The sequence below is a fragment of the Brienomyrus brachyistius genome, chromosome 4 (genome assembly GCF_023856365.1).
Source record: "Brienomyrus brachyistius isolate T26 chromosome 4, BBRACH_0.4, whole genome shotgun sequence".
Lineage (NCBI taxonomy): Eukaryota > Metazoa > Chordata > Actinopteri > Osteoglossiformes > Mormyridae > Brienomyrus > Brienomyrus brachyistius.
In genome coordinates, this window is record NC_064536.1 from 9,049,812 (window position 1) to 9,063,076 (window position 13,265).

General features: G+C 47.2%; 1 protein-coding gene and 1 long non-coding RNA gene across 18 annotated transcripts in view; one reads left to right on the forward strand and one right to left on the reverse strand.

Annotated features, from left to right (window-relative positions):
- LOC125740020 (tripartite motif-containing protein 16-like) overlaps positions 1-13,265 on the reverse strand; it is a 411,298-nt gene that overhangs the window by 172,939 nt on the left and 225,094 nt on the right. For 5 of the 16 annotated variants that reach the window (XM_049010682.1, XM_049010678.1, XM_049010675.1 and 2 more), the window contains 3 exons: positions 9,312-9,545; positions 8,981-9,140; positions 8,374-8,433 (listed from right to left, as the gene is read on the reverse strand). The exons of 10 other annotated variants lie outside the window; for them this stretch is intronic. In XM_049010682.1, coding sequence (XP_048866639.1) covers positions 8,374-8,433; positions 8,981-9,140; positions 9,312-9,545 — 454 coding nt within the window. Of the gene's footprint in view, positions 1-8,373; positions 8,434-8,980; positions 9,141-9,311; positions 9,546-10,117; positions 10,214-13,265 lie in introns of all 16 variants that reach the window. One more of the 16 variants, XM_049010677.1, reaches the window with a different exon arrangement.
- Positions 1-13,265, forward strand: part of LOC125740033 (uncharacterized) — a 303,704-nt gene that overhangs the window by 157,162 nt on the left and 133,277 nt on the right. The window lies entirely within an intron of this gene.

Below are 13,265 nucleotides of genomic sequence, written 5' to 3' on the forward strand. Positions count from 1 at the left end.
TCAAACATATTAACCATAAAATCATACGACAAAGATTACCACTAAAAGTGAGTTTCTCTTTAGACCACAATATGAATTTCTTTTAATCCACTTTGGACACACACCTCTCTCCAGCAGCGCGCCGACTCGACGCTTCCAACGCGGACGCATCTAGGCTGGTTCTCCGCAAAGCGCATCACTCGCGTATTACACCGCGTATGCGTACATGGAAACGTTCATATTTCTCTGGTCAAGCTGTGTACTTTACACATGCGCACGTGTCCTATTTAAGTATTATTAGTAGTAATTCTGATATTCCCTGCACACGTACCACAGCCGCGAGGTCTATGTATGTTTCCCTACGTTTTACAAATTCAGAGCGGCAGTTCACGGGGCTGCCAACTTTGATCAACTGGCTGGCGTGAGATTTTCAATTCGGGACAAGTCTGCACACATATGCATACACATTTATATCTATGTAACAGTTTTATTACCTTGAAAATTGGCTGTAGGGTTTGCAAACTACCCCAATCCTCATCAAAATCATCTATGTTGGCGTTTAAAGACAAATTTGGAGTGCGGCAGGCGGTCGTCCGCGGAGGAGTAAAATGCATCCCAAAAGTCCACACGAACACGTCCGCTTGTACGTGCGCAGAGAGGTACCAGTCTGGCCGCCACGTGTTTTCTGTGTTGATTCCGGCTTCGTCTGTGCACTTACATGAAGATAACAAGACGCATGCGCGACGTGCAGTGCCACCAGAAATTGGGGTGGCAGTATGGTCACGTTTTGTCTTCACTTGTCTTCACAAGCTTTATCTTCACTTACGGTACCTATAGTATTAAAGTAGCATCTGATTTTTTTAAGAATGAGTGTCCAGAAGAGCTGTATATTTTCACAGACAAGAAAAAAATATTCCGAACACTATTGTGTCCTTCTTTGTACAGCATCTTCAAAATTCAATGGCAGTATAAGTTTCTAAGAAAGCAGTGTCATGCGTACAAGGTACAATGAAATTCTAACCTGAAATTCTTACTTGCCTACTTTCATAAACAGCATTATTTTTCATACAGTTCCATCCATCCATCGATTTTTTTTGCCACTGATAACATATAATCTATATATAATGTAGTATATATTATATATAATCTCTCAGGGTATATATATATATATATAGAGATTTTAATATTATATACAATCTCTGGGTCTGCCCCCAGGCCTCCTTCCGGTTGGACATGCCCTGAAACACCTCCCCAGGGAACCGTCCAAGAGGTATCCTAGAACCATCAACTGACTCCTTTCAATGCGGAGAAGCAGCGGCTCTACTTTGAGCCCAGATGTCTGAGCTCCTCACCCTCTCTAAGGCTGAGCCCAGACACCCTGCTGAGGAAACTCATTTCTGCTGCTTTTATTCACAATCTCATTTATTTGGTTATCACCCTGAGCTCATGACCATAGGTGAGGGTAGGAACGTAGATCAACCGGTAAATTAAAAGCTTCACCTTCCAGCTCAGTTCCCTGCGTTTGCAAAAAGCGGCTTGTAGGGAAGGGAGAGGCATCCCATAATGTTCTCTGCTGTCTTCAGTACTCTCTGCAGGAATTTGCGATCAGATTTGTTGCAGCTGCCATACCAGATGGTGATGCAGTTAGTCAGAACACTGCCGATGGTGCCTCTATAGAACATGGTGAGGATGGGAGGGGAAGGTTTGCTTATTTCAGCCACCTCAGAAAGTTTAGTTTAGTCTTTGCTGGGCTTTCTTGAATAAGTAGGTGGTGTTATTTGTCCATGTAAGTTCCTTAGTTATGTCCACACTAAGGAACTTGGTTCTCCTTACAATCTCCACAGCAGTACTGTTGATGCTGAGTGGAGTGTGGGCAGGACGTGTCCTTCTGAAGTCCACAATCATCTCTTTTGCCTTGTCAGCATTGACAGATAGATTGTGTCTCTTGTGGAAATACTTTCCACCTCTTCTCTGTATGCTGAGTCATCTTCTCTGTTTATCAGTCCCACCACAATTGTATCATCCACAAACTTGATGATGATGGTGTTGGAGGTGTTGCAGCCCATACATACTGACTGGGGCGTTTCTTTCAGGAAATCCAAGATCCAGCCGCAGAGAGTGGTGTTCAAGCTTAACCCCCTCAGTTTTTGAGGGATGTATTGAAGGTAGAGCTGAAGTCTATGAATAACATCCTGACATATGTGACTCTCTTATCCAGATGTGTCAGGGAAAGGAGACGGGCAGAGGCTACGGTGTCCTCAGTAGACCTGTTGGACCGGTATGCAGATTGGAGAGGGTCTAGAGAGGTAGGAATGGTCTTTATGTATTACTGCCATGACCAGCCTTTCCAAGCACTTCATGATGATTGACCTGAGTGCTACAGGGCAGTAGTCATTCAGGCTAGACACTAATGGCTTCTACAGCACTAGGATGATGGTGGTTGATGTGAAGCATGCTGGGACATGCTGGGCTCCTTATTCTGTACAAAGAAGTTGTTTAGCTCAACTGGAAGGGAGACATCACCGCCACTGATGTGTGGGTTGGGCTTGCAGATCGTGATTGGCTGAATGCCCTGCCATATGCGGCGTGTGTCTTTAGTGCATTTAAAGTGTTCATTGATCCTCTGTGCATGTGCCTGATTGGCTATCTTCATAGCTTGGGACAGGTTGCCTCTGGGCGTCCTGAGGGCAGCCTTGTCTTTAGATCTGAAAGCTGCATTTCTGATTCTTAGATATGTGAGCACTTCCTTCGTCATCCAGGGCCTTTGGTCGGCTCTCGTGGTCATCGATCACAGAGTTTATATACTCCTCCAGATTGATGGTATCACCATTTATAGCAGCCTCCTTAAAAATGTCCCAGTCAGTAGATCCAAAGCAGCCTTGGAGAGCTGAGACGGCACCAGCTGGCCACACTCTTACTGACTGGTTTGTTGTGCTTCAGCAGGGATTTATACACAGGAACCATGGACACAGTGACATGGTCTGAGTAGCCGAGGTGGTGTGGGGAAGGGCCTTGTAGGCCTCACAAACGTTTGTGTAAACATTGTCCAGACAGATTCTCCCTCTAGCTGGGATGTTCATATATTGGAAGAATTTGGGGAAAACTGGCTTCAGATTTGCCTGATTGAAATCTCCAGCAATGATGAAAAAAGACTCTGGATTAGACTGTCTGTTCCCGGCGGTTTATTATTTTTTAAGCAATTTATTACAGCAGACATCTCAGTTAAATGAATTGGGACGTCACAAAGTTCACGATCCACATCAGTTATTCCCATCATGTTTGAGAAGAAATCAAAAATTTTCCGCAACATTTCCATAAATCCTCACCCACATAATGCAGTTCCTGACTTGCTCTCTTTCTAGCCTAAAGAAATAGGCTGAGTTCTGCTCACTGTGATGCCTGACCCATCCGCTCCTCATGTGTGCCACGCCCCCTGATTACCCACGTGTGCTTCCCCGATTTGTTTCCAGCCCCATCTGATTATGTTGCCCTGCTTTAACGTATTTAAGTCCTGGTCTCCCCTCTTTCCGTGTCTGTCATTGATGTTAGTCGGTGTGCGATGTTCTCCTGTCCTGGTTCCCTTATTAAATCCCTAATTTTGCCCCGACTTTGCTTGTTTGCCTGCTGCTTGCTCGCCGCACCCGCACGATCACCGGTCTCCCCGCGCCTGGTCGTGACAGAATGACAGACCAAAAGACGAAGAAGCAGAGGAGAAGGAGAGTGAGGGAGCCGACGATCTCCCTCGGAGCCTGCGCGCTTTCCCGCATGTGGCAGTCTCCGGAGGTAAAGCAGCCCGTCCTGACTCCAGCCCTGAGGCCGAGCCCACAGGACGCTTACTCCGTGTGGAGATACTGGCCCTCAAGTGGGGATGAGGATGAAGAGCCCTTCCTCTACCCTTACCCGGAGCTTGTTCTCTCGCCGTCCGCTTTCTCGGATGTCGCGCCGCCTCCCACCACCGCCAGGCGCCAGAGGAGGAGAAGGAGGAGACCGGCGATCGCCGGTACGGAGGAGCTCCCTCCGTTACTGCCGGCGGTCTCCGCTCCCGTGCAGCCGCCGCCGCCCGCGGACCCCGCTCCCGTGCAGCCGCCACTGCCCGCGGCTCCTACGCCTGCGCAGCTCCCTCGTCCTCCTGCAACTCCCGGGCAGGCGCCTCCACTGCAGCAGCCTGCAGTTCCCGGGCAGGCACCCCGACTGCAGCAGCCTGCAGTTCCCGGGCCGGCGCCCCCACTGCAGCAGCCTGCAGCTCCCGGGCAGGCATTCCCACTACAGCCGCCACTGCCTGCAGCGGCTCCCGAGGCGCCCCCTCCGCCTGCAGCGGCTCCCGAGGCGCCCCCTCCGCCTGCAGCGGTTCCAGTCCCTTCTGTCCAAGTCCCCGAGGAGGTCCCGGAGGACTCCATCTTGGCTCCTCCCCCTCCGGAGGTGGAGGAGTTGGAATGGGACCCCTCAGGGACCTCACTCATGACTCCTTTGTCCTCGCCCCGGCGCGAGAAACCCCAGACTAAAGCCCGCATGTCTGTGTCCAGCAAGGGGAGGGGGCACAGACGCAGGGCTGGGGTCCTGCCCGCCCTGCCCCCTGGCTCACCCTCCGTTGCCTGTGCTGGGGCTCGGTTGGCGGCCGCGGGCCCTGGTCTCCCGGTTCGGCCGTCGCCTGTGGGCCTCCCTCCGGTGCCTCGTCGCCCTGACTCGCTCCCCCCGTCCGTGCCTAGTCGGTCGCCTGAGGGCTCCCCGACGGCGGTTCCTCCGTCGCCAGCGGGTCCGCCCGCTTGTCCGCGGCGGATGACGTCGCCGCCTGCGGCGGCTCCCCCCCTCACCTTGTCCTCGCCAGGGTCCCCTCCTGCTCCTTCGTCCCCTTCCCCGGTGCTCCCTCCTGCTCCCTCCCTGGCCCCTCCGCGGGTCCCTCGCCCTGCCTCCTCGGCCCCTCCGCGGGCCTCTCCGGCTCCGGCCTCCCAGCCGCCTGCGGCCCCTCCGGCTGCCGCCCATCGCCCGCTGGGTCTCCCTCGGGCTCTCCTTTGTTCCCCTTCTCTCCCTTCTCTCCCTTCTCTCCCTTCTTCCCTGCCTCTGTCCCTCCTTTGTTTGCTTCCCCTTTCTTTGTCCCTCGTCCCTTCGCTCCTCCTGTTCCTCCTTCTCCCTCTGGGTTCCCTCCGTTCACTCCCAGTCCTTTTGTTCCTCCTGTTCCCTCTGTGTCCCCTTTTCTGGTATGTTCGTCCGCTTTCCCTGTCCTGTCTCAGCTCCTGTCTTACGTCCTGTCCCTTGCCTTGTTCTGTGTCTCTGTCTTGTTCCCGGTCCCTCGTTAATGGTTTTGGTTGTTGTCTTCTAGGTTTTGGTTCCTGTCCCCCATTCCTCGCCTCCTCCCTGGCGCGCCCGGTGCAGCGCGCCTTTGGGGGGGGGGGTTCTGTGATGCCTGACCCGTCCGCTCCTCATGTGTGCCACGCCCCCTGATTACCCACGTGTGCTTCCCCAAGTTGTTTCCAGCCCTGGATGATTATGTTGCCCTGCTTTAACGTATTTAAGTCCTGGTCTCCCCTCTTTCCGTGTCTGTCATTGATGTTAGTCGGTGTGCGATGTTCTCCTGTCCTGGTTCCCTTATTAAATCCCTAGTTTTGCCCCGACTTTGCTTGTTTGCCTGCTGCTTGCTCGCCGCACCCGCACGATCGCTGCTCTCCCCGCGCCTGGTCGTGACACTCACCTTCAAGCCATTTTTGCCACAATCTAACAAAGGCTTCTTCTGCCTTATGTTTATATATAATCATCCAATTTATTCTGTAAGTCACCTCCTACATTATTTTCTATATCAGTAAGATGATTGACTAGTTTGCAAGTTAAAGCAGTAAATCTCATATATAATTTTGTTTTCTTCATCTCTTCCGATTCGCGCCAAGTCACTACTAAACCTTCTGACAAATTTTGTTACATGTTATTGCAATAGTTTTTTTCTGTATTGGGTCTATTCCAGTGTAAGTCAGTTAATTATTCTATATTTAAAATAGCTACTTTTCTCAAGATTGAACTGTTTAATATCCAGTTTGAAGATATTTTATATCCAGTAGACGATGACAAAGATTGCATGTTCTCCCCATGTCATCGTGAGGTTTCCTCCAGGTACTCCGGTTTCCCCCCACAGTCCAAAAACATGCTGAGGCTAATTGGAGTTGCTAAATTGCCCATAGGAGTGCATGTGTGAGTGAAAGGTGTGTGAGTGTGCCCTGCGATGGGCTGGCCCCCCATCCTGGGTTGTTCCCTGCCTCGTGCCCATTGCTTCTGGGATAGGCTCCGGACCCCCCGCGACCCAGTAAGGATAAGCGGTTTGGAAAATGGATGGATAGATGGATAGACGATGACAATATGGATATATGGATATCAATGGCTGGGTGGTCAGAAAATGGTGAAGGTAAAATGTTTGTTTAAATATTTCCTAATTCATTAGAAATAAGCCAAAAATCAGTTTGTAACTGATTCGAAAAGGTGCTATTGTTTTATCTCGTTTAATCTCTTCCATCATTTTCTTTTTTTTCAGAACCTGTCATCTTGACTGTGTATAGTTATTGCAGTCACTGGATGATTAAATAAAACCAGACAGTAGTAAAACTGCATATAGTTCACAGTACATGGTAAACAAAACAAGTCGGTTTGCAGCTCTAATCAAAGCGTGTTCTTCAGAGCGCCATCTTGACTGCCACAAGTGAGACTGGAAAAGAAGGAACCGACCAAGATGGTTTTCTCGCACTGCTCCCTGGTGGACATGACCTTCAATCCTCCAGATAGATGTAAACTAAGCACGCAAGTGTAGTCGTGTCGTGTGAAGTCATGGCCCTAAAGCACAGACTTAAGAGATGTTCAGTGTCACAACCAGTTTGGGGACACAACAAAAAAAAATTATAATTCTGATAACGTCAGTGCAAGTGGGAGAGGCCATCGTGTCCAAACCGTCCACATAGCTGGATAATTCAGTCAATAACCAATATAGTTTTGTCTAATATTTCCGGTGCCAGCAGTAAAACAACTAGCCAGCTTATTATCGGAGTAACTTTGCATTGTAAATGAAAACCATGCCGCAGGTCTGATAAACAAAATATTGTGGCACTCGAGTGGCGAAGAGATCATGAGGCAGATTGCAAAGTTCAGTTATTGGCATCTTTAATAGCGCGATCGGTAAAAGGACAGTTGGCAGCTTATAAAAACTTATTCGGAAACAGATAAGAATAAATCCAACAAAACTGAATACATATGAACCTTTACTCTCACTGTCACCTATGTTCATTCTCTAAACTGGTGGAGACGCAGGCAGGTTCTGAAAAGGCATCAAGTGACAACCAGCCCAGCGCCGGCTCCATGTTGGTGGAAATGAGGCATCAGTACAGTGTTCCCAGGTCCTGCCCAAGTTCTGCTTAAAATCCACCCAATAGAAGCTGAAACCAGCCCAATAAGAGAGAGAGAGAAGGATGTCTCTCTAAACCAGATACGGAAAAGCTTGTTCATGTGTTTATTTCCAGCAGGCTAGACTATTGAAATGGTGTCTTTGCAGGTCTTGGTAATAAATCAGTCAGACAGCTGCAGCTCATCCAGAATGCTGCCACCAGAGTCCTCACTAACACCAAGGAAGTAGAGCATATCACACAGGTCCTTAGTCACTGCACTGGCTTCCTGAGCATCATAGGATTAATAATTAAATATTACTTGTCTACAAGGCACTAAATGGCACTAACTTCCTTGAACCTTGTGAAGCATCCAGACCCCTGAAAGTTTACTCCATGTCCCAGAATGAAGACCAAGCAGGCTGAAGCAGCTTTTAGTCTCTATGCTCCCTGTCTGTGGAACAAGCTTCCTGAAGACCTGAGGTCTGCTAACACTGTCAGCTCATTATAATCAGGGCTTAAAACGTTACTGTTTGCTGCAGCTTTTCAATAAATTAAATCAGCAGGAGTTTAGTCATATGCTGCCTCTACAATCTCACTTCTTTTTAGTTAACTGTTTATTTGTTTTTTGGGCTTTTAGACTTTTTAAAATAGTTTTTTAAATAGACAATGCGTGTTTGTAAGTCCCTCACCAAAGTTCCAAAGTACCGAAAAAGTACCCCAGCTGCAATGGTGCTTTTGGTACTGGAACTTCTGGTACTGGTCCTAGACCGGAAGTTAATGGAAAAGGGAAAGAACCAAAAGTACCGAACCTGGTGCAGTGGAAAAGCACCCTGAATAAACTTGCCTTACTTAGCAATTGGATTCAAAGTCTACTGAGATAAAAAGCTCATGTAAATGTGAAAGACCAGGAGGCAGCGGGAGAGAGAAAGAGAAGCTGCCCTAGCAGTAGAAAATGAAACACAATAAAACACAATAAAACACAGTAAAACACACTCCACCTCATACAGGGAGAGAGAAGCGTGTGTGTGAACAGACTCACAGTGTAAGAATTCTGCTCTGGTCCTGGGCACAGATACTGGTGGGACGGTGTCTTTGGTAACTAGAAGGAGACAGAGAGAAACAGGGATGTGAGAAAAAGGAATTTACTTGTGGGAGATGGACTTCACTCACTGTGGAGACACCAGCAGTGGGGTATTATCATTATGAGGGACAATAATTAACAAACTGCAAATCATGGTAAGTTACACATAATACAGATTTTTGGTTTCTATAATGTAGAAGAAACATGTTTCATGTAATCTGGGTTTTGCATACAGTAGAATGTGAAGCTCGTTCACCAGGTATCACAAAGATTTAAACTTATTGAAATCAAACTGACTTGGTCACACAAATGTGAGACTGACTGTACTGCATACTCTCTCTGCATGGTCTACATCGGGGGGGGGGGGGGGGGGGTAATCTTACCCGCAAAGTACCAGTGTGTACGCAGGTCTTTGGGGTAACCTTTAGGTCAGCTGTTCAACCCCAGATGTGAGACCCTTCAGCCAATCAGTCCTCTAATTAGTAATCCAGCAAAACCCCACAGACAGCCCTGATTGGCCAGCCCTGGTCTATATTAACATGAACAGACTAGAAAATGTATTAACCTGCGTGATGGATCTCTGCCATTTTCATTCTGCAAACATTCTCCAGTTGATCTTTCAGCTCAGAAACCACCTTCCTCAAATTGCCAAAATCAGATCTTGGACTGACAGAGATTCTGGGTCCAAATCCAGCTTCAGGAGTGACAAGAAGAGCCTGGCGCTTCTACAGACACACAGTCCGATTAAACAGCTTCTTCAATACAAATGTGTATTGCAATCTAATTAACAGGACCATTAACATCTGACCAATGACAGACTAGTTGAAATACAAATGACAATATGCATTCATTTGAATACTCTGGTTTTCTTATTGCCAAAGTAGCTGTTCTGTTACCTGGAGGAAATGGTTGTGATCCTCTTTGTGTGAAAGCTGCTCCAGCTCAGAGTGTCTTCTCTTCAGTTCATCAATCTCCTGCTTCAGTCTCTCCATGTCTCCTTCAGCCTGACTCACTGCAGCCTTCTCCTGATCTCTGATCAGCTTTGTCACCTCAGAGCGTCTTCTCTCAATGGAGCGGATCATCTCAGTGAAGATCCTCTCGCTGTCCTCCACTGCTGACTGTGCTGAGCTCTGTTGGTGACACAGGGAGCAGAGGACGGTAAATTACAATTGGCCCCTTTTGAGACTCCAGAGAGTCTCATTCTACAATAGAGATGTTAGCTGACAGGAGGTATAAACAGCACAGGGCTGGGGTTTGGAGCGTCACCATGCTGGATGCCTCAGGTACTGAAACCCAGCCAGCACTGATTTGAAATGATCACTCATTAAGCTCATACACTGTCAGCTGCAGGGATTTGGCAGAGACTGGTGGCTGTAAGGGGCAGGTTGGTTGTCACCATTAGGTCTCAGTTTAATAGGTGACTTTTTCGATGTTTATTTGCATTACGCTGGGTTGTGAAAAGTTGCATTTTTCTCAAATGGGCCTTTAATGGTATTTTTTAAAAATAAATAAGCTACTACTGTTGCAACACTTGGTTAAAGTCTGTAATCTAGCAACTTTATCCTACTGATCCAGAATAACCCAGAGCAGCATTAATTTGATTAATCCTCACAAGTCTGTAAATCTGCAATCTGTTGAATCTGAAAGAAGATTCAATATGATCACAAGCCAGCAGTTATCTTCTCTTCAGGTTCATACTCACTGTGAATGAGGCCACAGCCTCTCTCAGCTCCTGCAGCTCCTTCTCGCTCATCTGAATTCTCTGCTGAAATTCCCTCTGTGTTTCATCCATTTGTTTCTACAGATAAGAAAAAAGATGATAAAACAAGTTTGTTTCATTAGCTGAGATCACATTCATTAATCATCCTGCCCAGGGTGGACCCCAGCCTTGGGCCCTATGCTGCCTGGGAAAGGCTCCAGGCACTCCCCCTGACCCTGACCTGGATTACCGGATAGGAGATGGATGGATGGATGAATAGAGGGATATTTGTAAATGATTTATTGACTGTAGGTAAGATACAATGAACATAGACCCTTTGGTCCTGTTTCCACCTGGTATTAACATGCGTCCTGGGTGATCCAGTCAGAAGTGGACAGCGCTAATTACCCAGGACGCATTGAAGATGCATTGAGATCCGATCACTGAAACCACATTGGGAGGTGGTCTGGGCTGCATATGGCCACATTCTTATAGCAATGTGAAGGCGAATGTGTCCTGGGCTGCACTGCAGGACCGGCTACTCAACTGACGTCCTATTAGATTGATGTCAGATTGCATGTAAGTTGATAATGGGCCACTGTGTAGTAAACTGTATTCTGAACAACAATAATGCATCTTTTTTCCTGCGATACTGAAAACTTTGAATCTGCTGGGAAGTTGGTTTAATATTGGACTGTTGTGACCCATTCATATGTAAACTCTGTCAAAGTCTGCATCGTTGATGTTCCACGCAAATTCAGAAAGGAAAATGTGTAAAATGAGATTCATTAAAGATGCTTCAGAATTTGAACAGATCATATATTTAATGTGCATGTTGGGGCGCAGCCTGGTGCAGGCAGGGAAACAAGGTGACGATGCACTTAAAAGCACAAAGAAAGGGAATTAAGGAGACTGAACCAAACTGGAAAGACACACAATAAAATAACAATAAGGGGTCAAAACTCACCAGGGAAAAAGTAGCTAAGAAAATGGCATGTAGACTAACAGAGGGACTGGGGCAGCTAGTGATGTTAAGCTTGACACCAAAAAAAAAAAACGATTCACTGCATTCTGAAGCATAGCTTCAAGGTTTCCTCCGTTCCACCCTGAACATGTGACCATGGTCATCTGAAGCTTCGTTATGCACTCAACCATGTGACTGCTTTGGAAATTGAAAATGTGGCACAATCCTCATTACCGCTTTCAAACCTGTTGTACAGCACATATTTCAGTGCACACACACTGCAGCATAAGTTTTAATCATAATAACAATTTAATAATTTATTTTCAATAATTAAACAATTTAATAATAATGATAATAATAATGATAATAAAGGGGGCGGTGAGTGGCTCAGAGGGCTAAATATCTGTGCCCATGACTGGAAGATCGCTGGTTTGAGCCCCCGCCTCAGCAGAACAGTCATATGTCCATGGGCCCTTGAGCCCCACGACCCAGAAGGATAAGCGGTTTGGAAAATGGATGGATGAATAATGATAATTAGTCAATTATAATTGTGTCCAAGGTTCAGTTTAATTGTATGAATACATAATAAATGATAAGACTGAGCTGTCGACTATTATTGGGAGCAGGAAAATTCCCAGAGTCTCATTCTGCAGAAAACATGGCTGCAGTCGAGGCAGCCTGATGGAGGAGTGGGGAATACAGAATAAAGTCCGATGGCTCACACTGACGCTGCACAAAATGTGATTGTCTGTGTCAGACACACAACCTGCATTGTACATGCACTGAATTTGGCTGTGAAGAAGACCATGGATCAGACACAAGGACCTGATGACATCAGATCCAAGTGTGGCGTTACTGAGGGAGGAAGTAGCGAGGGAATACGGAAATGGACAAGCCGACTACGCCACTCTGGGAATTTCACCCAGAGAATTAGAATACCGGAGTTCAAAACCCACTCCAATATAAAAGGACACAGATTCGTGATCACCATAGGGGAGACACGAAGACCATAAACACTCCCTTTATTAGGCTGCTGTTAACACTCCAAAATAAAAACACAAAGAAACCAAACAGCAAATTACAAAACCAAAATCACAGCACAAATAATACAGATCAAATCATATTAAAAACACTCCAATCACACGACAAAAGAGGAAACCCAAACCAGGCAGCTGTTGTCGGGAGGGGAATGGGAGGCGTACAGTCAAACACTCTAAGGGGTCCCGCAGTACATGACGCCCGTACATCCACCCAAGGGGTGGGCTACAAGAAAGCAACGCGACCACGCAGCGCGGTATCGCCCGACACGGATCCTCACCGCCCAGCACCAAGCCTTCCCAACGACACCCCCCCAATTTACATCCAATCAATGAAACACATTAATACTTAAAACCAATTAAAACATGAAACAAAACATAAAACATCCGGGCAAAACAGCAGCAATTGTAGTGACTTAGTATCCCGCTGATGGTCTGGCTCACGTCGGTCCGGGACACTCCAAGTCGCGATCCACTACAAATACAAACACAGTATTAGGTATGCCCCTACTACCCAAACGTTGGTAAAAGGAGACGAGACATACCTGGCAGATTACACGCGGTAAAAGTTGGAAAACCTTAAAAGCGGAAGCAACCGCAAGCTGCTAGATTTACCAAGCCCTTGCAACTGTAAGAAAGATACCAAAGCACATTACAACCACCCATACAGCAAGCAAACGACCCCGTCCACTGATACCCTACCTGCAGCGTTGGATATAGCCACAACTTCCGGAAAAGGAGATACTAGCGCACGGAGAGTCACGTCACGCTTGCAAATCAGTCACACACGTAACCACAACCGGGTCCTATATACGCGTGCTGATTGCTTAATTGTTGCAGCCAGGTTAATGAAATTACCATGCCCCAACCAGATCGCACCCTCCAGCTCCACCTCATTACACAAGGTAAGACAGATTCTGTGTGACCTACTTCAGAACCAGTACAACTGCGAGATAAAGGCTTTGTCAAGTCCAACAACAGATGGGCAGACCCACTCTGAGAATAATTACAGAAGTGGAAACCAACTGGAATATCACCTATTCAGTGCTGCAGTGATCACATGATCAAGGAGAGCCAGTTGGAGCTGCATTGGTTACTCTGAAGACAGAGCTCACATAGCATAATGACACTGGCCACACTGCTGGGTCCA